Source organism: Phyllobates terribilis, unplaced genomic scaffold (genome assembly GCF_046119375.1).
Source record: "Phyllobates terribilis strain yellow unplaced genomic scaffold, ASM4611937v1 Scaffold_4__5_contigs__length_816908805, whole genome shotgun sequence".
Lineage (NCBI taxonomy): Eukaryota > Metazoa > Chordata > Amphibia > Anura > Dendrobatidae > Phyllobates > Phyllobates terribilis.
Window position 1 is genome coordinate 400,237,552 of NW_027362764.1, and position 26,936 is coordinate 400,264,487.

The window sequence follows — 26,936 nt, forward strand, 5'->3', positions numbered from 1 at the left end:
ATTTAGGCAAAAATACCTCATGAATGACATGTTGCTTCTTCTCTGTGCAGAAAGAACAAAGTAAAAATAAGTTTATACAAGTACACTAGACTTTACATTTGTTCTTGATCAGCAATAAGCTTTTTGCATCTCCCAGTTGCACCTCCCAACAAGCCGATACTGTACAAAATGAACAGATGAATCTAATCCAGTTGATTGTATTTGGTTCCAAAGACCATTTTACGTCTATATCTTTTTCGCAGGGACTAAAGTTGCTTTCTGAACATCTTAAATTGACAAATGCCATATACAACTGACCAGTCTCTTTTTGGTGAAGATGTATAATTTACCTGCTTTATTATACCAGTTCAACTGTGAGGGTCTTATGATTGATCTTTCCCTGCTCTGACTCACAATCAGTCTGATCAGGCAGATGGTGCTATCGGGTGAGTGCTCTTGGCCAACGAGGTCATCTACAAGATCTACTGTATAGAATAAAAAGCTGAATCTAGAGAAAGACACTCTAACCCCTAAGAACTGGTGACTAAATGGTAGGAGCTCTGAGAAGGCCTGAATCATATTATAGCACAAAGGTCACCAGGGCACTGCCACTGTGTCCATGTAATCCAGGGGTGGATTCAAAACAAACAGTTGTTAGACACAATCGGTCACCTGATTTAGTGGTAGACATCAGAGAAACCTCTGTTCTCCGGTGTTTAGGCTGTTGGATGCTACAACTGAAGCCAATTACTTCTTCCTTTGTATGTGGCAAAGGAAAAGATTACTTTTGGTTATAACACAAGAGTATACGCACCCATGTATGCCCTAATAAATGGATGTATTTAATATACAGACTACTATACTGGAGCCATAACAAAAAATAAAAAATGGTGATGACCACTGGAATGTTGTGAGGCAAAAGCAAAAAAAAAAATCCAGAATGGGTTAATATGAAGTGTTCCTGTGTGGTAAAAAAAAAAACATTTTAAAGGAAACCTGTCAGCTGATTCATGCCAACTTAAACAATGGCAGCAAGAATCAGAGACTGGCTTCATGTCATATTACTGGGTGATATTAGACAAAACCTGCCTAGAATCGATGCGACTCTGATCACTAGCCCAACTCGTCCAAGAGACTGGTCCAATGCGGCTTCTCGTCATCCCACTCTCCTTGATTGACAGATCTCTTCCTATATGTGTGTGTGCATTCTTTATAATTTATCATGTATCGTAGTGAAATTAATCTTTATTTTATTCGCTTATATAGCGCCATTACTTCCACAGCGCTTTACAGACATTATCATCACTGTCCCCATTGGGGCTCACAATCTACATTCCCTAGCAGCAGGTCTATGGAGTGTGGGAGGCAAACACACATACAAACTTCTTGCAGATGTTATCCTTGGTGGGATTTCAACCCAGGACCCCAGCGCTGCAAGGGCATAGTACTAACCACTGAGTCATCATGTTATAACTTCCGGTTTTATTTTATTTCTTTCTTTCTAAAAAGATGAATAAATATATTAGATGTCTACAGCAGGTCATATCTCTCTAAGAATATACTTTTTGGTTCTCAGGCATATTTTGCCCATTTAAAAAAAAAAAACAAAACAACAACACATCTCAACTTGGCAACTCTGGTCTGGATACCTTTATTAGGTTACTGAATAAAAATCCTGTACTACTCTTATGTCAAGTATGGACTAACTTCTAATACTGAATTTCACACTCTTTTCCATTCTCTATAATGCGGTTTCATCTCTCCTTTTATTTGTAAAACTTGACAAGTCATTTCTTCCTCACTTGAAGATCTATAACTAGAGATTTATTCTGTACGGTATACAGATACAAATAATTGCCCATTACGCATCTATCATGGTTTGGTCAAAATAATGATAAGAAGATTTAATTTGAAAACAGAACTTTATTCAGCTCAAGTTTTATTGTAATTGTGCTTTCAGACAAAATAATCATACAAGTTCTGTGTGGATATCAAAAATATTTGCTATTGTTTTCTCTAGAAATACAGATTTTTCCCAACATATAAATAAAAAGAGATCAAGAATCTTTTTGTTTTGTTACAAAATAGTTGAACCTCTCTGTCTTAATCATAAAAGGTGAGAAGACCTAATTAGTTAAGCATTATATATAACAAAGAAGAATACCAACTCCAAAATGTCTATGCATTGCATTTGAAAAGCAACACTGACAAATCTCCTACATATACATTAAAAATATTTTTTTTATAAAAACTACTGCTACAGTACTTTGATGGTTTCCATATTAGTTACTGAACATGAAAATGGCATCGAGCTGTAACAAACACTTTTGATCCTGGCATAGAAAGTGATGAATAGGCACAGACCTGAGCTGTAGACACGGAATATTGTCTCCACTCTTTGCAGCAAGAGCGGATCATTGAAAAAATAAATGAAAGAATCAGAAACAAAATACTGGCATGTGAGCTCCCAAATGAATATGATTTTAGTCCAAGAATCATGTTGAACACCAGCAGTAAAGATGAGAATGAAATCACTTGTGATTTAAAGCTAAAGAATAAAAACTTGCATGAAGAAGTTTAAAGGGGCTCTATATCAGCTGTGTGTTCACAAAAGTAATTGCAGAGAAGTTTAGGACAGTAATTACAGAGCTGAGTAAGTAGTAAAGCTCGAGTCCCCACTTGTTCACTATGTACTTTTCATGAATGAACTTTGTTACAAATACAAATTACATCTCAAGAGTTGTAATGGTGGTCTCAGTCCGGCAAGTGCTCTCACCCGTTCCTAGCGCTACCCAATTCAATGACATCTGTACAGCTGCCAGAGGTCACTGTATGCTGCAGCACTGATGCATCATAGGTGCAATAATATATGTATACGTGGCCAGAAATGTATGTTTGCGCTCGCGTTTTGTGCAGCAACTTGTTACTATTGAACTCAGTGGAAGGTGCGCAAAACTTTATGTAGTGTCTGCTTTAGGCCACGTTCACATGTTCAGTATTTGGTCAGTATTTTACATTCGTATTTGTAAGTCACAACCAGGAGGGGAACAATCAGAGGAAAAGTGTAATAGAAACACGTCAACACTTCAGTATTTATCCTCCACTCCTGGTTTTGGCTTACAAATACTGATGTGAAAAACTGACCAAATACTGAACGTGTGAACATGGCCTTATAATCATTATCAGAGTACATTCAGCTCGCACTGAATTTATGACTGACGAGCAGGGCACGAATTTCAGTTTAGAGAATACATTAGCTTGCCAGAAGTCAATGTCCACTCACATCCCATTTTATCCTAAAGCGCCACTCCAGCTGTTTTTTTTTGTTATTTCAGTGCTGGAGTGGTGTCACTACTCCATGTTCCCTGCCACTAGTAAAATACTTACCAGTCATCATCTTCAGTTGTTTCTAGAGCCACTCCTGTCCCGATCTGCTATCTTGTGACTCCAACTTCTGACTGACAGACAGTCAGAGGCAACAGTCACAAGCTTTACATACAAGTCTATGAGAATCTTATTCTGACTCTCATAGACTTACATTGAGTAGTGACCTCCGGCTCACCCAGCAAACACTGGAGCGATCCAGCAGGTCACAATCTGCAGAAGACAAGCAGAGCGGCGCTGGACACAGAAGACGAAGGCTGCCAAGTATATTACTAGGGCCAGGGAACACCAGCCAAGCTGAAACAATAAATAATGTTGGAGTGGTGCTCTAACAATCAACAATGGGATCTATAAAAAAAACTCACAATTTCACTATTCCATTGCTTTTTTTGTGTCATCATATTATTTTACTTAAAGTGTAACACTCATTATGCAATTTTGGTGTCTGTGTCTCGAGACCCTCCTCCAAGTGGTGATTGGGCTCAATAGTAAGTCCAGGGGTGGTTCACTCTACACACTATCTCACAGAGCGGTGTACAGACCTATTCACTTACTATTGTGCCAGTACATGGCTCTTTGTGTGGTCTGCATGCAAGAGCTATGTACACCAGTGAGGTATTTTATGCATATGGTGGGGGTCTCTGGATCTTGACACCCGCCTATCGGCAAAAATTTGCACTGTCTATTATATTATAACATAATTAAGGTATAAAATGACAGTCACACTTTAAAAATTAATGTTAATAAATGTCGATGTGTAGATTAAAACAGAATTTTATTAAAAAAAAAAAAAAAAGGAAAAAAACTTAATAAGGGAAAAAAATTAAATAAAAAATATCTTTAAAAACAACAATTTCATTTTAGGTCAAAAATAGTAAGCAATTTGATAGTTCTATTCATTAAGTAAAAAACTTCAATAAGTATTTTTCTGCAGAGTTTTTATCTATTAACGTGTGCAAAAAACACTAGATGTCTTATAAAGAATACTCATTAACAAATCGCATGCATGTTGTTCTTCGCAATACATTAATAAGCTGTTTGCAGCAAAATTAAGATTAAGTTATACAAGAATTTAAATTACGGCAAATAAATCGGTCTACCTGGACCTATTTAAGTAAAAGCCACTCAATCCGTCTTGTGCCATATAAAACATGCCACATTACTCAACCCTGAGCAGTCATCCAAATAAGAAACACGCAAAGGACGGAAAGACATAAAAAGTGGTTAGACCAGCAACCAAAGGAAATAAAGGTTTGAAAACAATTTAAAGTCATTAAAAACAAAGAATCACATAAATAATCCAGTTTGATTTCCCATTGTTAACACACATAATTTCACCTTCTTTTTCCAAAACCAGAGTCTGAAATATGCATCCCATTCTTCTAGAGATTACCATTTCACCACCCATAATCCTAAGGCACGTCAATATAGAAGAAGAAGAGTCACAAAGATCCCGGCAAAGTTCCTATTCTGGAGATCTGTGACAAGTATTTGCCAATGACATCAGTTGCTGACTGCTGGCGGGCAACTCATGATCCTCCTCCCTGGAGGGGACAAGCACCAGTCTACAATGGATTGGATCAGTTTCTTTCTTGGAAAAACCATTTCTGAAGGTCGGAGTTTGAACATGGTCTTAGCACAGGTGCAGTGTTCCCCATGTTGGTGGTTTTCTCAGCTTGAACACACTTTTGCGTTTGCTGGTGCAGCAACGTGCCATCCTGTAAATGACAAGCGACATAAGTTGAGATAAGCAGATAACATTTTCATCAATAACTTTATAAATTATACTGGATATACGCAAGAGCATAGATTTCTTGTTCACGCGGATCTAAGGAATATTAGGTAAACCTGTGGGGTGTTGTTTTTCTAGCTACAAGTGAATTACATAGTCGTATAGTTTTATTATCTTAAAAAAATAAAATAAAAAGAAAAAAAGTCATCCAACCGTCCATCCAGTTCAGCCTATTGCAGCGTGGGTCCAGAGAAAAGCAAAGAAACAAACAATTTTTCATCCCAACATCAAATCCGGCAGTCATGATAAATCTCTGGATCAAACCTCTAGTAATTTAAAACCAATGTCTTATAATATTCACACTATTAATAAAATGACCATGAAACCTCCTCTGACAAAGAGTTCCATAGTGCGACCACTCTTACAGTAAGGAATTCTACAACCCCTTTCTACGTTTGTGTAAAAAGCTTATATTATCTAGACCAGGGATGTGCAACCTGGCTTTCTGGGTCACCCCCCCATACATCAGGTCACAAACATGCTTGCCGTTATGTGGCTTCTTGTATGTACAATTTCCATATCCAGGAAAGGAGGCACAGTCATTTTGGCGTCACCCTTAAATATTACTAGAATAGGATCCATTGACCCCCTGTTGGGGACTCTAGAATGGTGTATAAGAGATGAATGTGGTTGTCGATATATATTTGGCTCTCTCAATTGTAATCACATACAACCATGGCTTCCTCCTTCCTGGAGTGGGAAGAAGGGACTCCCTCATTCATCTTCTAGGTGTAGGTTACATTTTCAGGACTCCTATCCATCAGACAGTTATGGCATTTCATTTTGATATGCCGGAAATGTCTCTGTAGCATTACCCCTCGGAATGATTCAATATGACAATGGGGCCTTTGGACAATAAATGGATATGTACCCCTGATCTAGACAGAGTGGATGCCCCTTGTAAGAGTTCTAGTCTAAGGTATCAACAGATCATGAGAGCCATCGCCATATTCATCTTTCACATACACACATAAATACACACATTGTTAGTAGATGACCCTTCAAATTTTTTTTTAACCAAATAACGCTAAATTTGATTAGCTATCTGAACTCCATTCCCCTTTCTAAGTACTGAAGTCCACCTTTATAAAGGCCACTCAAGCTCTACTAGGTCTTTCTTGTGCAATGATGTTCCAAAGTGTGCACAGCACAATATATGTGGTCTGTCTAGTGGAGTGTGAATTGGCAGAACTGTTAAAGGCTTTTTTACAACCTCTCCCAGGCACTCCATGACATCGTAGTGCTGCTGGCCTAAAATTGAGCACTCCAATGCTCTTCAGCATCACAAGGATGGGTGAACAGTGTTTTTATAAAGGGTCAGAGAGATTTGGTAGGGGGTGTGTAGTAGCCGAGAGGGGAAGGAGAGGTTTAGCACTATAAAACTGCTCCTGCACATGCCCAGAAGCCAGTCTATAGAAGTCAATTGGGCTGCAGAGAGGCAGTCGGTCTTCGTGTAAAACGGCCATATAGCAACTGCATATATTGACCCCCTTGAGGTCAACCAGTAAGTCACAGCCCTATTGTTCTGATGATTAGTGGAAACCTCTGACACGACATCTTGTGTCAGATGAACACAAAGGAGCTTATATACTCAAAACCACTTACTACAGAAATCATAGGTAGAGTAACCCACTATAATCATGACATTGCTTTACCAGCTCAGAATGGAAGATTTAACATGTTTAGTCATACCTCTCTGAAAATAAACTTCTGGTTTTCAGGCACATTTTGCCCATTTTCCCGGCATAAGAACATTGTCAACTGGTCAGAACTTTGGTCTACAGCTACACAACCCTCGGGCTGTCGTGTGTTGTACCTGATCTCATTAAATGAAGAATACTCAAAGAACTGAAAAACACAAAGAGAACATTAATGTATAATTTCCATGTCAAAACACAAACTTCTCTATTAATATATTATACAGATAAATCTAATCTATATTCATTATACAAAACCGTATGTGTCGCCATGAACGTACAACCCTTGCATTTTTTTCTCATACCTGATTCTGCCCCATTCCATGGCAGGGGTACAGAATAATCTTTTGTCCGGTGACATCATTCTCACTTGGAGGATTATAATCAAAGCAGAGGTTGGCCATTCCCTTATTTCTGAGCTGTAGATGATAAGTTAGAAATGGTTATTTGCGAGTTCACGGCTTTACATAAAACTTACAAAAAAAGAAATGCTTTGTCCATATTTTTCCTAATTTTTGGAACCTTCTTTGACAGTGTAAAAATAAAATCATTTTCTAGTGTAAAAAATGCATTTTCTTACTGCAATGTAACTCCCTCTGTCTTATGGTCAAGATATAAACCTCTGTAGCTCCAATATACCTTAAAGAGCCGATACCTTTGACAAATGGTTTATCACTTTTACGAAGTTAAAGGGGTTCTGTAATAATTTAAATGTATGTTAAAGTGTCAGTGCATAAAGTGTTAACAATTTGTAATGTAGGCTGTGTTAAAATTACTTTTACAATAGTGGCATACTCTGCCTATGAGAGTAAACGAAATTATCATGAAGTCGGAGTTCAACTTTACTTATCCGATAGAAGCAGTGCACACGTGGTTTATCGCCTCCTTTGATCATGTACAAGACTAAAAGAACCATTGACCGATCAATTCCGCTATTACAGTCTACAGTAGAGGTGTGCCTGTTAGGGGAGTACATAACGTCTAGAACTGCAGTCTTGACTACGATAATACTGCTGTAGGAAAGCATTTGTGAACTTGCCATACTAAAGTACTAATATCAAAGCAGCTTCCTAATGTGGCAATATCCAACTTACAAGCGGTCTAATGATCACACATCAGAAGAAAGCAGGAATGATCCTTCATCTACTACTCCATTACAGCTTGTTGAATTGTCCTATGTTGCCAATTATTCTGCACTATTAGTACTTAAAGGGGTATTCCAATTTCCAAGATCCTATCCCAATATGTAGTAGGTGTAATAATAATAATAATATTAGCAAATACCTATAATTAGAAGTGTAGTATAGTATTTTTGATTCGCTGTCTCATGTGCAGGCATTGCAGGACCTTAGGTATCCATGGTTACGTCCACTGATAAAGTGACAGTTAGTTAGCTAGTTGCTAGTGGTCGTAACCATGGATACCTAAGGTCCTGCAGTGCCAGCATAGGAGGAAAGAGTCAGCGAATCAAAAAAACTATAATACATTTCTAATGGGAGGTATTTGCTAATATTATTATTATTACACCTACTACATTTTGGGATAGGATCTTGGAGATGGGAATACGCCTTTAAGCTTAGCGATAACCTTACTACTATGCATGTTGAGATTGAAATAAGCAGTGGGATCCTTTCAAGCACCATAGGACTTAATGCCGAGCAACCATTCTACAACTTCATTTGGATTATAATCCTACCATCCCAAAATAGCCTGGAGTGTCTTCAGGAACATGGAGCTCTGGGTAAACATTTTCCAAAAACCACTTGAAAGATTTACACTGCAGTTTGTTCCTCAGTTCTATTCTCTCGGTCACATCTCCATATGGCTCCTGGGGAAGATAAAAACAAAAACATATGAGATAGTGAAAATGGATAAAAGCACTTAGTGCAGCGTACATTATCTGAACGATCTGCTTTATTAGACTTTCTATTACATTGGTCTATCTGACTTGGTATCGGACAGAGGGGAAGAGTTTGGAGATATGTCATTTTTTAATTTGATCATTTCCATATAAAAAGCTATTCAAATGGGTTGTCCACTACTCTGACAGCCCCTTCTGAATTCCTAGGACTACCCCTAGTAAGATAATAAAGTTTATACTCCCCTCCAGCACCGTTCCAGCAATGTCGGCACCTGCTCTCCTGGGGCTTGCTTGACTTTGTTGTGTCAAGCGATCCCCTGTGGCCAATCAGCGCTGGCTTCACTTTCACCTACTTTGGACAAAGCAAAACAATAGGAGGAAGTGAGAGCTGTGGCTGCCCTCTCACTTCCTACAGATGTCAATTACATCTATAGGAGAGTAAAGTAAAGCCAGCGCTGATCAGCTGCAGGGATCACGTGACATGTCAGCGCTGGCTCTCCCAGTGGTCGTATGACAACACTGGAACTGCATCGGAAGGGGAGTATGTGTGTTGTTGTTTTACCTGGGAAGGGGGGAGAACATAGGAATTCAGACAGGGTTGTCAGAGTAGTGGACAACCCCTTTAAATACTAAAGGCCAGGCAATTTTTCGTTTTTACACTTTCATTATTTCCTTCCCTTCTTCCAAGAGACAACTTTTTTTTTCTACCCACAGCCATATGACAACTTGTTTTTTGCAGGATACATTGTACTTTTGAATTATACCATTCATTTTGCCACTGGAAAACAGAGAAAAAAATTCAATGTGAAGTGAAATTGCAAAAAACTGCAATTATGAATTTGTTATTAGTCTTTTGCTTTTATGGCATTATTGTGCAGTAAAAATGACCGGGAAATTAGGATACTATAGGTCAGTATATTTCCATAGATACCAAACATGAATAGTTTTTTTTTTTTTTAATTCATAAAAATAAAATAGCTTTCATTTTGCAGTTGCTCTGTGAGGTCCTGCTTTTTGCAGGGTGAGCGGATGTTTTTACTGATACCAAATTCTGGCATTTGATTTTTTTTTTTGCTTTACAGTGCTTACAAAATCAGGTTAATTTTAGATTTTGGTAGATTGGACTTTTATGAACGCACATTACCACATGTGTATTGTTTTTGTTTTTTTAAGAGCTTTTTTTGAAAAGTGGAGTGATTAATTTTAATCTCCTTAGAAGACTTAAACCTGAGATCACATAACAATACATATAGCATTGCTATATATAGTACAAATTATGGTCTCCTATGAACCCCAGCCATAGACTGGCGCTCACAGGAGTCGCTGACACACTCCAGCCACATGAGGTCTGGCATTGTCCTGCATTAGGAGGAACCCAGGGCCAACCACACCAGCATATGGTCTCACAAGGGTCGCTGTTGGATCGTTGTCATGTTGGAATGTCCAAGTACTTCCCATGTGCAGCTTTCGGGCTGATGAGTCCAAATTTGCCTCCAGTATTTGCTGATAACGTGCTGCATTCATCTTTCCTTCAACTTTCACCAAGTGAAACTTTCACCCTGTGCCTTTGTAGCTCACAAATCCCCAAAACATCAGCCATCCACCTCCGTGCTTTACTGTAGGAATGGCGTTCCTTTCATCATAGGCCTTGTTGACCTCTCTCCAAATGTAACATTTATGGTTGTGGACAAGAAGATAAATTTTGGTCTCATCACTCCAAATTACCATGTTCCAGAAGTTTTGAGGCTTGTCTCTGTGCTATTTGGCGTATTGTAGGCGAGATACTTTGTGGCATTTGCGCAGTCAATGGCTTTCTTCTGGCGACTCGACCATGCAGCCCATTTTTCTTCAAGTGCCTCCTTATTGTGTATCTTGAAACAGCCACACTGCTAGTTTTCAGAGAGTCCAGAATTTCAGCTGATGTTATTTTTGGGTTTTTCTTTGCATCCCGAACAATTTTCCTGGCTTTTGTGACCGAAATTTTTGTTGATCTACCCGACCGTGGTTTGGTTTTTACAGAGCCCCCAATTTTCCATTTGTTAATCACAGTTTGATCGTTGCTGACTGGCATTATCATTTCCATGGATATTTTTTTGTATCCATTTCCTGTGTTATACAGTTCAACTACCTTTTCCCGTAGATCCGTTGACAATTCTTTTGCTTTCCCCATGACTCACAATTCAGAAACATTAGTGGCTGGATGAAAGATGCAAGAGTCTGTCTGGATCCCAGAAACTTACTCAGCTTTTATGCACACACACTGATTACAAGCAAACAGGTCACAGGTGAGGATGGTACCTTTAGTAGCCATTCAAACCCATGTGTGTCAAATTCTGTGCATGTTATCAGGCCAAAATCACCAGGGCATGTGAACTTTTGATCAGGGTCATTTGGATGTTTTTGGTTGTCATTAAGATTAAAAAAAAAAAAGAAAACACAGTAGTTTGACAATAAATGGCTTCACGCAACCAATAACTATGAGTGGAGAAAACGTTTTTTTGTTATCATTCATATTCTCTGAAACAAGGCCAAGAAAGGAAAAAATCTGCCGGGCTATGTAAACTTTTGAGCATAACCGTAAATGCAACTGTCAGAGAATGACAGTGGCATTTCACAGGTTAACAGCCTCGGGAGGAGCTCGGCTCTACTTGCAGCTCATAGAGGCAAATGATCTCCAATTAACAGCCATTATCTTCGGGAATGAAGCGGGCTCAGCTCCTGAACCCGCTCTAGTCATCCGCTCCCGACAGGAGCGTATTTTTAATTAAATGCATGCATTTGGGTGTAGAAATTATTTTTGAAAAGTTATTTTCTACTCTATGAAATTTTGAAATTGGGTTTCATTCAAAATTTGTCACAGATTAGTATTTACCCGCCATTTGTTTCCCTGCACATTCACATTTGAGGTGGTCGGTGATCATAAATCAATCAGCTGAGAGAAGGTCAAAAAAAAGAGTTACAAACACTACCCTCACTGTCAGAATGAGCTCACTGATGGATTCTCTGTTAACTAATTATGCACAGCAATAGACACTGCAATTCAGAAACTATAGAAAGCAAGTGGTGCAATGTTTCTTTTTTTATGAAATCCAATTACAAATATATTCCTTAGCCTCAAATAAAAGAATTTGAGTAAAAAAAAAGTGTCCCCAAAGGTGGACATTTAAAGAGCTATTCCCATCTCGTACACTTATGGCATATCCATAGGTTATTTTATAATTAATTAAATACTGAATCAAATAATAGAAAACTATATATCCTCAAGCTTAGCATCTCAGTTTATGCTGTTACCATCAGATAAAAAAATATAAGAAACCAAACATATTCACTTTAAGGGGCTTTTCATCACAGCTAATTTTTATGGGGCCGTGGCTAGCCAGACACTTCTGTTGCAGCAGCAGATGTAAGGAAAATGCAGTATTAATATGGTAGCCATTCAGATGTAATACAAGGGCAGATCCAGACCGCTATAACTGGAACCACGGATCAGATCTCCATGTATGGGGTTTCCGCCGCTCTGAAATCCATATGTTCTAACAGGGCATTTGGACAGGTGGCAGAGCACTCTGCATACAGTAGCAATCAAGTCTGATCATTATAATAACAATTTTACGTAAATTGGTGAATGTACATCAGACACTTAAAGGGGTTTTCCCATGAACAAATTACATTTTAATCAATAAACCTTGGATTATTAATAAAGTTCCACAACTGGATGTGTTAAAAAATGTTTCTGTCCTGATATAACCTTATAAATGTGTCCCTGCTATGTAGTGTTATTTGCTTTGCACGACCGTGTAGAACAGCTGCAGCTCAAGGTCGCGCATACACAGCTCCTACCAAGTTTGCAGCTGCTTATTTGTGTGAGGGAACACATTTCTCTGGTTGTTTTATCACAGGAACGAATGTCTCTACCACATTCACCAGGCTTCTGAGCTCATAATAAATCAAGTATGCAACACAAGAGCCAACACAGGAGCTCGTACATCACTGACTTGGCTTATAAGATTATTTGAGCACAGGAACATTTAATATATCCAATTGTTAAAATTATTAATATTCCAAGATTTATTGATTAAAATGTATTTTGTTTGTAGGACAACCACTTTCAGGAACCAAATGTGGCCCTAAAACTGTCAGTTAAGCATCAGTACGTTAGAATATACTTGACCTTCATTATTTTGTTATTCATTTAAACAATCCTATTATATAAATTATAAAAAAAAGGGACACAAGTATACCCCCAGCTCCTAATTCGGTTTATACAATTTGTAAAGGTGAAAACAAACTGTATAAAGTGATGCAAGTCCACGGTCATTGATATCTGCCACTAATGTTCAAAATTCCGACAGCAGCTCAGCATCTGACATCAAAATGCCAAGGTCAACGTCTCAGCCGTTTGGTATATGTTGTCATATTAGAAATCTAATGGCGCGAGTATCTGGGAAGATGGTCTTATGGCTTAAAGGGAATCTATCACCAAGTCTTTGCTACCCCATCTGATAGCAGCATGATGTAGAGACAGAGACCCTGATTTCAGCAATATATCGCATAGTGGGCCGCTTGGTGCAGTTTTGATAAAATCAGTTTTTTTCTTCTGCAAATCTACCAGTTGTTCTCTAAATGCTGAGCTCTGTATAACCTCTCCCACACTACTGATTGGAAGATTTCTGTGTACACTGTGCATAGGCAGAAAGCTGCCATACAGTGGTGGGGTTGTATAGAGATCATGAATATGGAGGACTACATTGCAGCATGTTTACCAGTCCTCTAGTGATAATCTCCTGCTGATAAAACAGTGATTTTATCAAAACTACAGCAAGCAGCCCAGTAAGTGACACTGCAGCAATCAAGGTCTCTGTCCTTGCATTATGCTGCTCTCAGATCAGGTTGCAAAAAGCTGATGACAGATTCCCTTTAAACAAGATAAAATAAGATGTAATCAAGGTCCATATTGGTATGTTATCCAATCATTTAACACGATCTATGTGTCAGACATCTTACCATGCGAGCATGAGGATTTCGATGGTAGTAAAGCTCTTTATATTCATCCATCCAAACTTCAGCTGCTCGCACACTGTTGGCCAATGCTTTACTACGAGAGTATGGGGCTTGTTTAGGAAAGACATGCCCCACGTGGGAACATGGGTGAACTTCAAGTGTCCCACCACACTGCCAGATCTAGAACAAACAAAGACGGTAAAAGAAAAAGATTTGTTTTTTTTTTGTTTTTTTATCAATTTTTACCGTAAAAGGTCTTAATTGAGGAAAAATTTGTATTCCTTACTCTAAATGAAAACTCAAGATTTTCTCCTCCCCAGACTTCCATTCCGGTATCATAAGATCCTAGATATTCAAAATACTTCTTACTCACAGAAAACAATCCACCAGCCATAGTTGGGGAACTAAAAGAAGAAATTCACACACATAAGAGCAGTATTGATAATAGCATATTATGCACAAAAGACAACAAAGACAATGACTTGCTTTAAAAATGAAATCTAACGGTAAAGAGACTGAATGCACTTATCAATATACTTCATTACTACAGTACAAGGCGTGTATTATATATATATATTATATATATATATACACATACATACATATACATACATATACACACACACACACACATAGAAAAATAATCACACAGAACGATTTAAGCACACTAGAAAACATTAACAATATGCCGTAACCTGATCCATTTGAACTATAATAAGTAATGACGATGGATAGATGGAGCACCATGTTTAAAGCATCTTCACTATAGGATAGTACTAATGTACCCACCTAATGACATCAATGGCAGAGCGTCTGCGTTTTTGTTCTCGATCTGGGACTACATGCCAAGTAAAGACAAGTCTCCAATCAAGTCCTCCAATCTGAGGCTCTCCAGAATTGCCCAAATACTGAAAGGTATTCCAGTCAATCACATCAATTACAGGACAAACCACGGCAGTTTCCTTTTCCCTGATCCTGGGATACAGTTAAGATACAGAATCACAACCGGAAATCATTCAGCAGATTTACCGAGCTAAATGCTGAAGTATTCACAAGCATAAAATATTGATAACTGGTTATTCATTTGAATAGGTTCTGATTTGCAGTACACCGGAGCGGCCACTACACATTGAATGGAGCTGTGCAGTACACTACTGTGCGCCACTTGAGCGCTGCGCAGCCAACCCACCCCATGAAGATTTTTTAATATATCTGTGTATGTAATGTAGTGTGCATGTATTCATATACTCGCCTACCCGAGTCTTCCCTGGTATCCAGCACCATCCTGGTCTTCTCAGTGATGTCACCGCACATCAGACTAGCCAGATCACTTTACACTCTGTGTGTGAACCGGAAGTCTTGTTTACAATATAAGCCTATGGAGCCCCTTTCTGACACTTCATAAACTTACATTGGTGTATAAAGAAAAAAAGGAAGATTTCAGCCTACCATACATATGCCATAAGGGTCCACCTAGGTCAGCCTTACATATGGCGCTTTTTTAATGGAGCTAATAAAATGGACGTTTTAACTTTACATCTCTTGTGATGGATATAGAGAAGGTGCTGGAGTTTTTCTAATCTAATTCCTATAAACTTACATTGTAAAAACCACTCAGGGTCATGAAGATTGCAGTGTGACCTGGAGAGTCGGCAGAGCGGTGATGTCACTGAGAAGAGGAGCAGAACGGCGCTCGATACTGGAGAGAGGAGTGGTAGGTGACTGAATACACTCTACACATGTACAGATTTAGTTATAAAAATAAAAAAACTTCATGGCAGGGCTTCTTTAAATTTACACCTAAAGCTGGCAAACATGATTTCCACCATATTTATTATGTTTTTAGACTTTTTTTGAAAGATGTCTAGAAAAGAAGCATAGTTAAAAGGAGTATTCACTGCAGTAGTTTTCGTCGTGTTTGGATAGCCCTGGCCTGGCTTCTAGTGTGTTAGCAATAGACAGAATATTTGGCATGATAACACTAATTATATGAAAAGAAGGTATGTTCTAAAACTGCAACGGCTGGTTAGCTATGATAGGTATAATTCAATATTATCTAATTATATAGTGACTAGGTGACATGATTACACACCTTCTGATAATCCTGATGTTAATGTCACTTTAACCATTGGATAGGACAACTTTTTATTGATACGTTTGTATCTTTATTCCAATTGTCTCTTCAGGGAGGAAGAGGACTAGAACTCTAGTGCCACCTATAGGAAGTAGCAATCCTAAAAGTCAATATCGACTCTCTAACGATCATCATCTCCAATGGTTAAAATTGCAAAGTGCTTGTAAAACAAAAAAGCAACTTTGCAATTTATTAAAAATTTCTCTGATATCAAGAACAGCAGAATTTTAAATTTTATTATTTACAGTTTGGGGACATTAAAGATGTTGTTAGTCCAAACTTTCAATCAGTAGTTCAGCGCTTCCAAGCAAACAAGAAGCGGGGAGCCTGGGGAGTGGTGCACTCCAGAAAACAAGATGAGAAAACCCTCTTATATGATACATTGTTAAATCTATTCATTCTTGTAAATCATTCTCTTACTCTTATCTATACCCTAAATAATTGTATTTTTCTTTGATCTGTATGTCATTAGAAATACTAAATCGAGGAAGTAATATTTGCATGTTTTAGGATATTCCAGTTGTGAACTTACCTCTCCATTAATGGTTCCAACCAGCCTTCGTGGCACTCACAGTGGCAATCAAGAAAGGTCAAAACTTCTCCTGTTGCTTTGGTAGCCCCAAGGAGTCGTGCCCGTACCAGACCTTCCCTCTTGTTGGCACGGATTAGTCGCACCTTCTTCAACCCTGAGATATGCCTTTCTAGCGGCTCCTTAAGGTGATCTAAAAGCATGTTTAATGTATTAATAATGAAAAATAAATGTCACTTTTTACTACTGTTTCATGATATTTGCATCCACAGACACATTTTTACCATGTCACTGAATTTTAGAACAAAAATACAACCAACGGTGGTAATGATCTCAACGGTGTCAGTCTGAATCAGTACCAGAGAGGGTATCGGCCATGTTTTAAACCTTGGTAACTTATAACTTAGTACGGATTCATTTTCTGAAGAATATAAGTGGCAAAACCGATAATAGGAGATTCTCATTTAGGCTATGGAGAAAATCTTAGTTACTTACCGGTAACGGGATTTTTCGGAGTCCATGACAGCACCAAGAGAGAGGGGATCCACCCACCAAGGACAGGAAACCTACAGGCTTAAAATGGGGACACCTCTCTCACCTCAGTTTTGTTTACAGAGCATGAGAGGGCCGCCAAGGTTAGTACAACAACAATCCAATTTACAACAATGAACTAATACAAAAAAAAAAAATGTTTTTGTTTTTTTCACCTTATAAGCGTGAGATATAATATATCTAAAGGAGTGCTCCCACAAATGTGAAGGGAGGGAATATAAGGGAGCTGTCATGGGCTCCGAAAAATCCCGTTACCTGTAAGTAACTAAGACTTTATTCGGTCACCCATGACAACATTAAGAGAATTCCAGAGAGGAAATTTCTAGGGTGGGACCACAGCCTGGAGAACCCTTCTCCCAAAGGGGAGATCGGTAGAGACACCCATATGTAACCTATAATGCTTGTAAAAGGTAGAGCGAGAGAACCAGGTAGCAGCCTTACATATCTCCTCTACGGAGACATCCGTCTTTTCTGCCCAGGAGGTCGCCCGAGTAGAATGGGCTCTCAGACCTTTCAAGTACTTCCTCGCCAGTTGACGAAAAGGCAAGAGCGATGGCGTCTCTTATCCATCTTGCAATAGTGGATTTAGAGGCCCTATAACCTTTCCTAACCCCCTGGTAACATGAGAAAAGGGATCTATCTTTTCTGCAACTTTCTGTGATTGCAAGATATTTGATAATGCATCTCCTAACATCCAATTTGTGTATTTTTTCTTCCTTCTAGGTTTTTAGTGTTTGTACAGAAGGAGGGTAAAACGTTTTCTTGGGTTCTGTGGGTTTTCTGTGAAAATGGGTTGATACTTTAGGAAGATAGGTCAGGTCTGGTTTGAAGATTATTTTATCCTCTAATATCTGAGTGAAGGGGGGGGGGGGGGGGGCTGGATATCGCCTACCCTTCTGGCTGAAGTTAACACGATAAGAAGTGAGGTTTTAAAGGGAGATTACTTTTAAGGATGCTGAGACTAAAAGTTCAAAAGGTGGACTGGTCAGTGCATTCAGGACCAAGTTCAAGTCCCAGGGTGCAAGCTTAAACTTTACCACAGGCCTGGATCTAAATGATTCCTTAATAAATCTTGAGATCCAGTAGTTTCCTGCCAGATCACAGGAAAATAAGGTGCCTAAAGCTGAGACCTGAACCTTCAGTGTACTAGTAGCCAACCCTAGTTCCAGGCCTTTTTGGAGGAACTCTAAAATATTTCCTATAGGTGCCCCTTCCTCTACTCTGCACCTGAAAAAGATAGAAATTTTTGCCAGGTTCTAGCAAATATACATGTGGTAACCGGTTTTCTACTACACAAAAGGGTTTCTATTAAGTTGGACGAAAACGCTTTCCTCTCTAATAATGCCCTTTCAAATTCCACGCCGTTAGATGTAGTCCTGGAGCTGGAGGGTGGACATTTGGCCCCTGAGAGAGGAGGTCTGGGATTTCTGTCAGAATCCACGGGTCTGACACCAACAACATTTCCCTCAGACATGCAAACCAGCATGACTGCTGGAAACAGGGATAACAGGGGAAAGGCATAGGCCAGACTGAACGCCCATGGAATCAGGATAGAGTCCACAACCAGGGGATTTCTCCAGGGATTTAGGGAGCAGAATTCCTTTACTTTTCGATTTTGTTTGGTGGCAAATAGGCCCACCACTGGAAGACCCCACACCCGGGTCATCCGAGAGAAGAGTTGTTGATTTTGGACTCATTCTCCCTCTTTTAAAGTACTGCGACTGAGGAAATCTGCCTTAGTGTTTTCGCTTCCTTTTATGCGTAAGGCAGTAAGGGAGAGTACATGTTTTTCTGCCTTCTACAATAGCTTGTCTGCCACTTTCATTAGGGATTTTTATTGTGTACCCCCTTGGTGGTTTATATAAGCCACGGCTACATGGTTGTCCGAGAACACCCTGACGTCCTGGCCCTGCAAGGACACAAGGAGTTTGTTTACCGCTTTATCAATCGCCAATAACTCTTTGGTATTAGAGGAGAAGCTTTCTCTTCTTCAGACCAAAACCCCTGGACTAGTTCTTCTCCTAAATGTGATCCCCAACCCGATGGACTTGCATCAGTGACCAACACCCGGGAAGGGCTCACCTCCAGGCAGCCCCCCCTGGAAAGGTTTCTGTCATCAAGTCACCATCCCAAGGACTGCATCGAGCTGGAAAACAGGATGTCAAGGTACCCAACAGGGACATGGCACTTCTAGTGACAGAGGGGATATCAATGGCTCTCTTAATTTGATGTTGAATCGACTTAATTTTTTGGCCCGGAAGGCAAGATTCTTGCTTTCCTGAATCTAACATGACTCCCCAGAATTGCTGGACCTTTGAAGGAACTAGCTTAGATTTTTTTAAATTTAACAACCAACCTAAGCTTTGTAAGGTAGATATCACCTCTTTTAAGTGATGCTCACAAACATGGAAGGAATTCCCTACTACAAGGAAGTCGTCCAGATAGAGAAAAGGACATTCTCATCATCCCCTAACATGAGCCATAGCCTCGGCCACTACTTTAGTGAAAACCCTGGGTGCAATGGTTAGCACAAAGGGGAGGGATGTGTACTGGAAGTGTTTGATTACACCCCCCCATATTCACTGCTACCCTTAAGTATTTTTGGTAATCCGAATGAATGGGTACATGGTAGTATGCATCTTTGAGATCCAAGACCAACATATAACAACCAGAAATTTTATTGCCGTTTTCAGTGATTCCATTTTAAAAAGGTATCCACTTTTAGGTGTTCATTTAAGGACTTCAGATTGACTATTGTCCTGAAGGAGCCATCTGGATTGGACACCAGGAAGAGGGATGGGGGTGGGGGGGGGGGGTAAAACCCCGCCCTCTCTCTGTTTCTGGAACTTCGTCCAGGACTGACTTTACAATTAAGTCATGAACCTCCTGCTGCAGGGATAGCTGCTGCTCTGGAGAGGAGCGAGAGGGGGTAATCACAAATCTACCCCGGGGTAGAGAAGAAAATTCCAACTTCAGTCCCGACTTCACCAGACCGATAATCCATCCGCTCTCAGTGATGCACTCCCAGGCTGGGAAAAAGGAGGAAAGCATTCCCCCGCAACTGGGCTAAACGTCATTGCCCTGATTTTCGGGCTCTCTGGGAGGAGGATCCAAATAGCAGTCCTCTACCTCTTTGTTTGCGCTCCTCGTATTTGTCCTGGTCCTTCGCTAGCCTCCTGTGGATAAACTTCTTTTTTCGAAAAAAGCATTTGTAGCTAGGCATGGGTACTGATGGAAATCCTTGTTTAGAATCTCCTGCTTTCTCAAGTATCTCATCCATCGTAGGACCGAACAGATATTCTCCCTCACAAGGGATAGAACACAACTTGGACCTGGCCTCAATGTCCCCTGGCCAACTCTTTAACCACAGGGCTCGATGTGCAGCATTCAAGAGGACAGATGATCTTGCTGCCAGCCTTACAGAGTCCGCTGAGGCATCAGCAAGAAAGCCTGCAGCACCTTGAACAAGGGGTACTGAGGGCAAGATTTGACTTCTTGCTACTCATTCCTTTAACTGTGACTAACTGATCCAGCCAGCCAGATGATGTTTCCTCGAAGAGATACTTCCTTTTAAATGAGGGTGGAAGAGAGCCTTTTCTTTCTGGCTTCTTCCACTCTCTTTGGATTAACCCTTGAATTTTACTACTTAGAGATAAACACTTCTTTTTCTTCTGGTCTAGCCCCCCCAAACATCCTAGCTTCAACAGACTTCACTGCCTTAGAGTCCACGATACCCATTGTGGTACGGACGGCTTTAACCAGGGTGTCAACTTAGTTTAGGGGAAAACAGTGACGGCCTGAGTCGCTATCAGAAGAGGGTGAGGAGAGGGAAGAATCATCCAAATTTTCAGGGTCAATAGGAACTGAGGAATCTTCAGATACAGGAGAAGGATCCCCCCCCATGCTGTTGTTTTTTTGGAGAGGGCCTTGCCTATCTCTTCCTTAAGTAAGCATCTTAATCGTGAGGAGAAATCGGGGTCTCTTCAGCCACAGTTTTATCAATACATGACCGACATAGTTTTTTAAGGCAGGAGTCTGGGAAGGGTATTTTACATAGGGCACACTCCTTATGCTTGGATTTAGTACCACACTTCTTTCCCTGAAAAAATTTAACAAGGAGAAGGGACAATCACCACGTGAACTTTCACGAAAATCACTTACCCTTTGCTGAAACATACGGTACCGGGTTTGTTGAAGGATCTTTCTCAGCCAGAGGGTTTTCTCTCAGGGCAGCAGAAATCTTCCTCCTGCTTGAATCTTTCTGGCTGGACCTTGAAGATTCATGCCTCCCTGTGGAACGGCTGCTCCCTCGATTAGAATGAGAGCGGCACTAGACCACTTGTTCCTGGGGCTCCCCAAGCAGAAGGTGATCTTGTTGCTGCTGCTACTGATACGGTGAATGCTGCTCAGAATGGCTCATCATGCATGTGAAGAGCTGGGAAGCACCCCAGCAGTGGAGCCAATCCTTTTTTATATTGGCCACTGCCCGGTACCTTCGGGTCAGCAGACCCTCTGCGTGGCTTGGATAGGCTCCCCGATGGGGAACCCCTCCTCTAGACGAACATGCCCCATCCGGCGTGTATACCGCCAAAAAAAACCTCTGGTCCCGGGGTGAGTATGCGGGCCGCCATCTTGGCCCGCCGCGTCATCAGGCCACCGCATCACGCGGCCCCACTGTCCATGCGGCCATCGCACGTCACACGGCCACGTCCTCTGCATCACCCGCTAGCGTGGCCCCACTTCCTGCTGACCTTACCGGGGAGTTGCAGAATGCAGGACTTTCCCCGACATCCAAGCCACGCTTGAGCGGTCCATCCCCAGGCAGGGGAGGCCGGCTCATCTCACCACTGCTCACGGAGCAGGCCCCCTTGAGCCCACCATGGCGCCTCCAGGGATCCCGCACCGGCCAAGGCAGAGAATGCATCCCTGCCTGAACCGGCCGGTCGGGTTTGGGACAGGAAGGTCTTTTTCTTTACAGGTAAGCCTGACAGGTTCCCCCCATCAAGGACAGGAAAACAAACTGGGGCAAGAGAGAGGTGCCGCCCTTTTAAGCCTGTAGGTTTCCAGTCCTCTCTCGTGGTGCTGTCATTGGTGACTGAATAAATTTATCATGGTCGATTAAAAAGAGAAGCCGTCACCAGGTTTATGCTTGCCAATCTGAGAACAACATACAACAGGGAAAGAGACCTTGATTCCAGACCTGTGTCACAGGATTTCTTGCTAAAGTTTTAATAAAAATCATTATTTTATCTGCTGCAGCTCTTCTAGTTCTATCAACAATTAGCTCTGTCTAACCCCAAATCACCACTGATTGACAGTTTTCTGCCTACACTATAGAAGCACAGGCAGAAAGCTGCCAATCAATTGTGGGGAGAAGGGAATAGCCAGAGCTCATGAATATTGAGGAGCTCATAACTGAAAAGAGTAGATGAGCTGCAGCATGTAAACAGTTCTTTCAGATGTGTCAGCATAAACCTAGTGACGATTTGGCAGCATGTACCAAAACATGTTAAAAAAATAGGGTTAAGGATGCCCAAGGTTTACTGACGCATGTCTGGAGTGAAGCTTATCTCACAGAAGAGGTACTTTAGTGAAAAATAAATAAATAAATTCTGTCTATGATACAGAGGTACCAGAACACACAGTGTATCACAGCTTGATGCGTTTGGTGCTTGAAAAGAAAGAATGTGATTAATTAGACTTAAGACTCATTCTCCCAGTGCCTCAAGGTTCCGTTCTGATGCTCACATGCCCAAGTAAGTAACATAAGTGGACCATGGAGCAATGTTCCCTCAAGGTCTGCACAGTTGGTGGGTGCTCTTTTTCACCACTAGAGCACTTTTTATATCCTTTCTTTCTGTCCCATGATCTTAGTGGTATCATTGACGGAGCTGAAAGTCAAAAAAATTAATTGTTACGGTGGCACAGAACTGTGCAAAACTCTGATCTAAACTGATAATGTCACTGTCAGAGGTAACATTACCATGCTGTGACTGAGACAAGTGATGTGCCATACATTCAATACGGTCCTCACTAATATATTTGCTGAATGCAAAAGAGGACAATTGTGTCACAAGTTTGGTAGGACTACTGTCAAGATGACTGGTACAGTTGGTGTGAGTTGCTGCTTACAGCTCCCACATTCTTCTTGAAAATGCCATGTTATCAGATTTTTTTCCCTTTTATATTCCATATAAAGAAGTAGATGGCACTACCTTAATGTAGATATTAGCCAGAATATGGTCAGTCACAGCAGCAGGCTTGTAACATTCGGCTAGCGGTGCTCAGTATTACAGAACAGTAGGTAGAGAGAATCTTTCACAAATAAAGTAGAGAAATACGGCACTCACTTGCTAGATCTGTGAAGCAACACAAGATACTTTATTCCATGTATGTGCACAGACAGGTTGGAGGACATACAAAGGAGATTTCACATTTATCTTTCCTCCCACGTCTGTAGACACACATTGAGTAAATTATCTTTTGTTGCTGCAAAAAACTTTCTGGTGAGTGCCGTATTTATCTACTCTCGTGTAAGATTTGTTTCTTTCACATTACTCCAATTGCCATTTATTCTTTTACAAACATTTTTACTCACTATAATTAACTTTAGTCTTTGAACAGGAAATGCTAAAGTATACATCTAAAAGTCAAATGTGTCAACAGGCAGAAGTATTGGTGTACTAGTAAAACAGATGTGCAAAAGAAAAAAAGTAGTTTCTAACACTCACATTACATGGTCAAGGCCAGCACTCCTCTAGTACTAAATTAATGAACATGTGCACATAAATACTAACAAAACACTTGAGCACACTGTGATTAATAAATATATAAAATTACACTACTGCTACACCCATAAAAATGTGAATTACTTAGTTAACAGTTTTTGATTAAAAAAAAAGCGTAAAAGCAATCGATGACGAGGTGTACCTAGTATGGATGGAACCTAGCCCTCCTGACCCACCGCCCAAAGGTCTCATATGCATTGAGGAAAAGATAGGATCCGGCTTAGCTTTGATGAAAACCTTTCTGGGAAACCTTGGTGGATAAGGGTGCTCGGGCACAGGGGGATCCACACCCTCCAAAGCATAATACAATAAAATATATGGGCAAGGTCAGCACTAATACATATGAGGCCTTTGTCACAGAGAGGCGATTCAGGAGGGCTAAGGCCCCGATTGGATGGCTTACATTTTTGATCAAACAACTAAAATACCTCAATTTTATATATTTGTAACACAAGTGAAATTCATGAATCCATTAGTCACAGTTTAACTGTATGGATTTTTGTTGATTTTCATTTACATTTTTTTTTAACTAAAACTATTTTTTTTTTTAATTATTCTTCGCCTTACAAAAAAAAACTGAACAAGAAATGCAAGAATTGAGTACAGTCACAAGTGACAAGCACACTTTCTCTAACAGACATTGAGTTCAGATTTGTTTTCTTCTTTAAGAAATACTGTGTTGGCTTGCTGCTTGCTTCTGCATGAAATAGTGTGTAATTGAAATGCAGCAGGAGGGGCTATGATAGTCCCCCCCGATTAGCTGTGCTATAACCATCTAATGTTGCAGCTGCAAAGCATTATAGGGAAACAACACAGCCATGCCTGAGGTCATGCGAGTCTTTTCTTGCCAACGCAATCTTCTGCAATGTGTAAAATGGCAGTTGGCATTTTTTTTGGGGTGATTCATGCATGACAACAATACAAGCAATTTGTAACCAGAGATTGTAGGTCTTACATTATATTTTCTTTTAAAAAGGTTAAAGAAATGATTGCACATGTAATTCTTATTACTTACCTTTGTCACTGTAATCATCAACAAGAATAATTTCCTCAAGGAGGGTGTCTGGAGTAGTTTCCAGGACACTGTGCACTGTCCGTAGAAGTGTTGACCAAGCCTCGTTGTAAAAGGCAATGACAACAGATGTTCTGGGTAACCTATAGTAGTCATATTTCACAGTTCCACACCTATAAGAATAAAATGCAACATCAGTAAACACTGGGGAAAAAAATTTACAAGTTCGCATGTGTATTTCGCTCATTTAAAATAAGTAATGAGAGGTGAATAATAGTTAAAGGGTTTGTTTGGGAAAATTATATTGTTGATTTAGCCACAAGATAAGTCATCAATATCAAGATAGGTGGGAGTGTCAAGTGTTGGACCAGCTATGATCAGCTCCATTTGTTTTAGCATTGGGCAAAAAAAAAAAAATAAGATCTGTGCTACATGTACTAAACGCCTGCAAAACATTAAACACGCAATAAAAATACGATTTTATATAGGAGTAAAGGTAGCACACACATCTTTAAAAAAAAAAAAAAATCACTACCCATCCAATTTCCCATATTATCACTGCTCAGCATGCACGTTTTCAATAGGCTCAATAAGCTCCTACCAGGCATTGCGTACGGCACCTTATCGTATGTCAGTACAAAGAATCAGGAATACCGACATCAAGTGTTTCTTGTCTCAAATTATCAAACATGCGGAGCATAAGTTAGTCAGAGAACATCATGACAATTTTGTGTACAGGCAAATGGAACTCCAAAATGGAGGAACGGTGGCAGCAAGAGCTTTCAAAAGGACAGCACCAGGTATCTGTATCATCCATTAATTTTTTATGGTCAGATTTTTATGTTTGACTATGGGGCTGTGTGGCAACCCACTCTCGGGTAAGGAGGGAGCACTACCCGGGACCCACACACCCACATCCAACACCACATCACTCCAGTAGGGAAGGGCGAGATTGCTCCTGAGGGAGAGCACAGTCCCTGTCCCTGTCTGGAGGGGAGAACTAGGTAGAGGAGGTGGGTGGAGGAAGTAGTTTAGGGGAGCACTGAAGGAAGGACTGAAGGTAGAGGGGACCACGTAGAGTGACAGTTGGTGACGTGGGTCACATGACAGTATAAAAGGAAAGGTAGAAAGATCCATAAGGGGGGTCCTAGGAGCAAGAGCGCAGTGAGAGAGGACCGTTGAGGAGTGGGGTCCAGTCAGAGGGGCCCAGTAAGAAAAAGAACAAGAGAAGCGAGGGAGTGGAGGTAAGAGAAGGGCTCCAGAGGCAGAGAAAGGATCTTATGGGCACGGGAAGTGCGGAGTCCACCTGTGCGCCCGAGTTCACGCCGACCTTGAAGGGATCAGGTCGCAGTAGGGGACCGGCCCCAGAGTAGTGGAGGACTGCAAGACTCCGCTAGCAAACAGGAGGCTGCGGTATCTTAAGTGTCGTAGCCAAAACCACACACATTCGCTGAAAAGGTGGCCATATAGGACCTAGGGGACAGAGAGGACGTCGCCCGATAAGGCCCGTGGCCACTGGCTCGGGACATTGTGTGTGAGGCGCAGGGCGAGAGCCAGCACAGAGAGACGACCTGGGAAGGTACACAAGAAGGGGGTCCTGATCAAGTGCACCCAAGTTATCCGAGAGTTGGCTGGATCACTTCCCCGGAGGACACAGGACTCAGTGGGTTGTTATAACATGGCTAGCAGTTGTAACCTGGAGCACCGTAAAAACTTGAAGACTGCACCCCGCTGTGTCCTTTACTTAATTACTGCGTCACCTGCCTTGCACTACACCAACAACATCTAAAATCACCTATTTAACTGCCCTGAGGCCTAGCTCTACCCATGGAGAGCTGAACCATCTCTGCTACGTCACCAACGGCCCCAGTGGATCTGAACAGCAGCGGCGGCCACCTAAAGCCGCATACCACGGGAGGCATCACAAAACTTTTCCTCTAAATAAACTGTCCTCTTTATTGACCGCCTACAGCCCCGAACCGGGTCACGCCACAGTGACTACCCCAATAGAACCGACCGGCCCGGCTTCCGAGTACCCCACGGCCCCAGGTGCATGTAGCTCTTTTAAAGACAAGTCCAGCAATACCTTTTTATGGCCAATCCGTTCCTCAGAGAAATCTGAGTTTGAATTGATCTGCATCTGAGGCTGAAGAGCTACTGGAGATCTGAAGCCTCTGTCACTCAAGATCCATTTCTGCTTAGTGCAG

At 40.8% G+C, this 26,936-nt stretch overlaps 1 protein-coding gene across 1 annotated transcript in view; it reads right to left on the reverse strand.

Annotated features, from left to right (window-relative positions):
* Positions 1 to 1,882: 1,882 nt before the first annotated feature.
* The window catches only part of LOC141265427 (polypeptide N-acetylgalactosaminyltransferase 12-like), a 44,161-nt gene continuing 19,107 nt past the window's right edge, over positions 1,883 to 26,936 (reverse strand). Inside the window, exons 2-10 of the mRNA XM_073678504.1 lie at positions 24,733 to 24,902; positions 16,381 to 16,570; positions 14,504 to 14,689; positions 14,001 to 14,118; positions 13,718 to 13,894; positions 8,549 to 8,680; positions 7,158 to 7,271; positions 6,848 to 7,003; positions 1,883 to 5,081 (exon numbers count right to left, since the gene is read on the reverse strand). Coding sequence (XP_073534605.1) covers positions 4,944 to 5,081; positions 6,848 to 7,003; positions 7,158 to 7,271; positions 8,549 to 8,680; positions 13,718 to 13,894; positions 14,001 to 14,118; positions 14,504 to 14,689; positions 16,381 to 16,570; positions 24,733 to 24,902 — 1,381 coding nt within the window. The 3' untranslated portion in view covers positions 1,883 to 4,943. The remainder of the gene's footprint in view (positions 5,082 to 6,847; positions 7,004 to 7,157; positions 7,272 to 8,548; positions 8,681 to 13,717; positions 13,895 to 14,000; positions 14,119 to 14,503; positions 14,690 to 16,380; positions 16,571 to 24,732; positions 24,903 to 26,936) is intronic.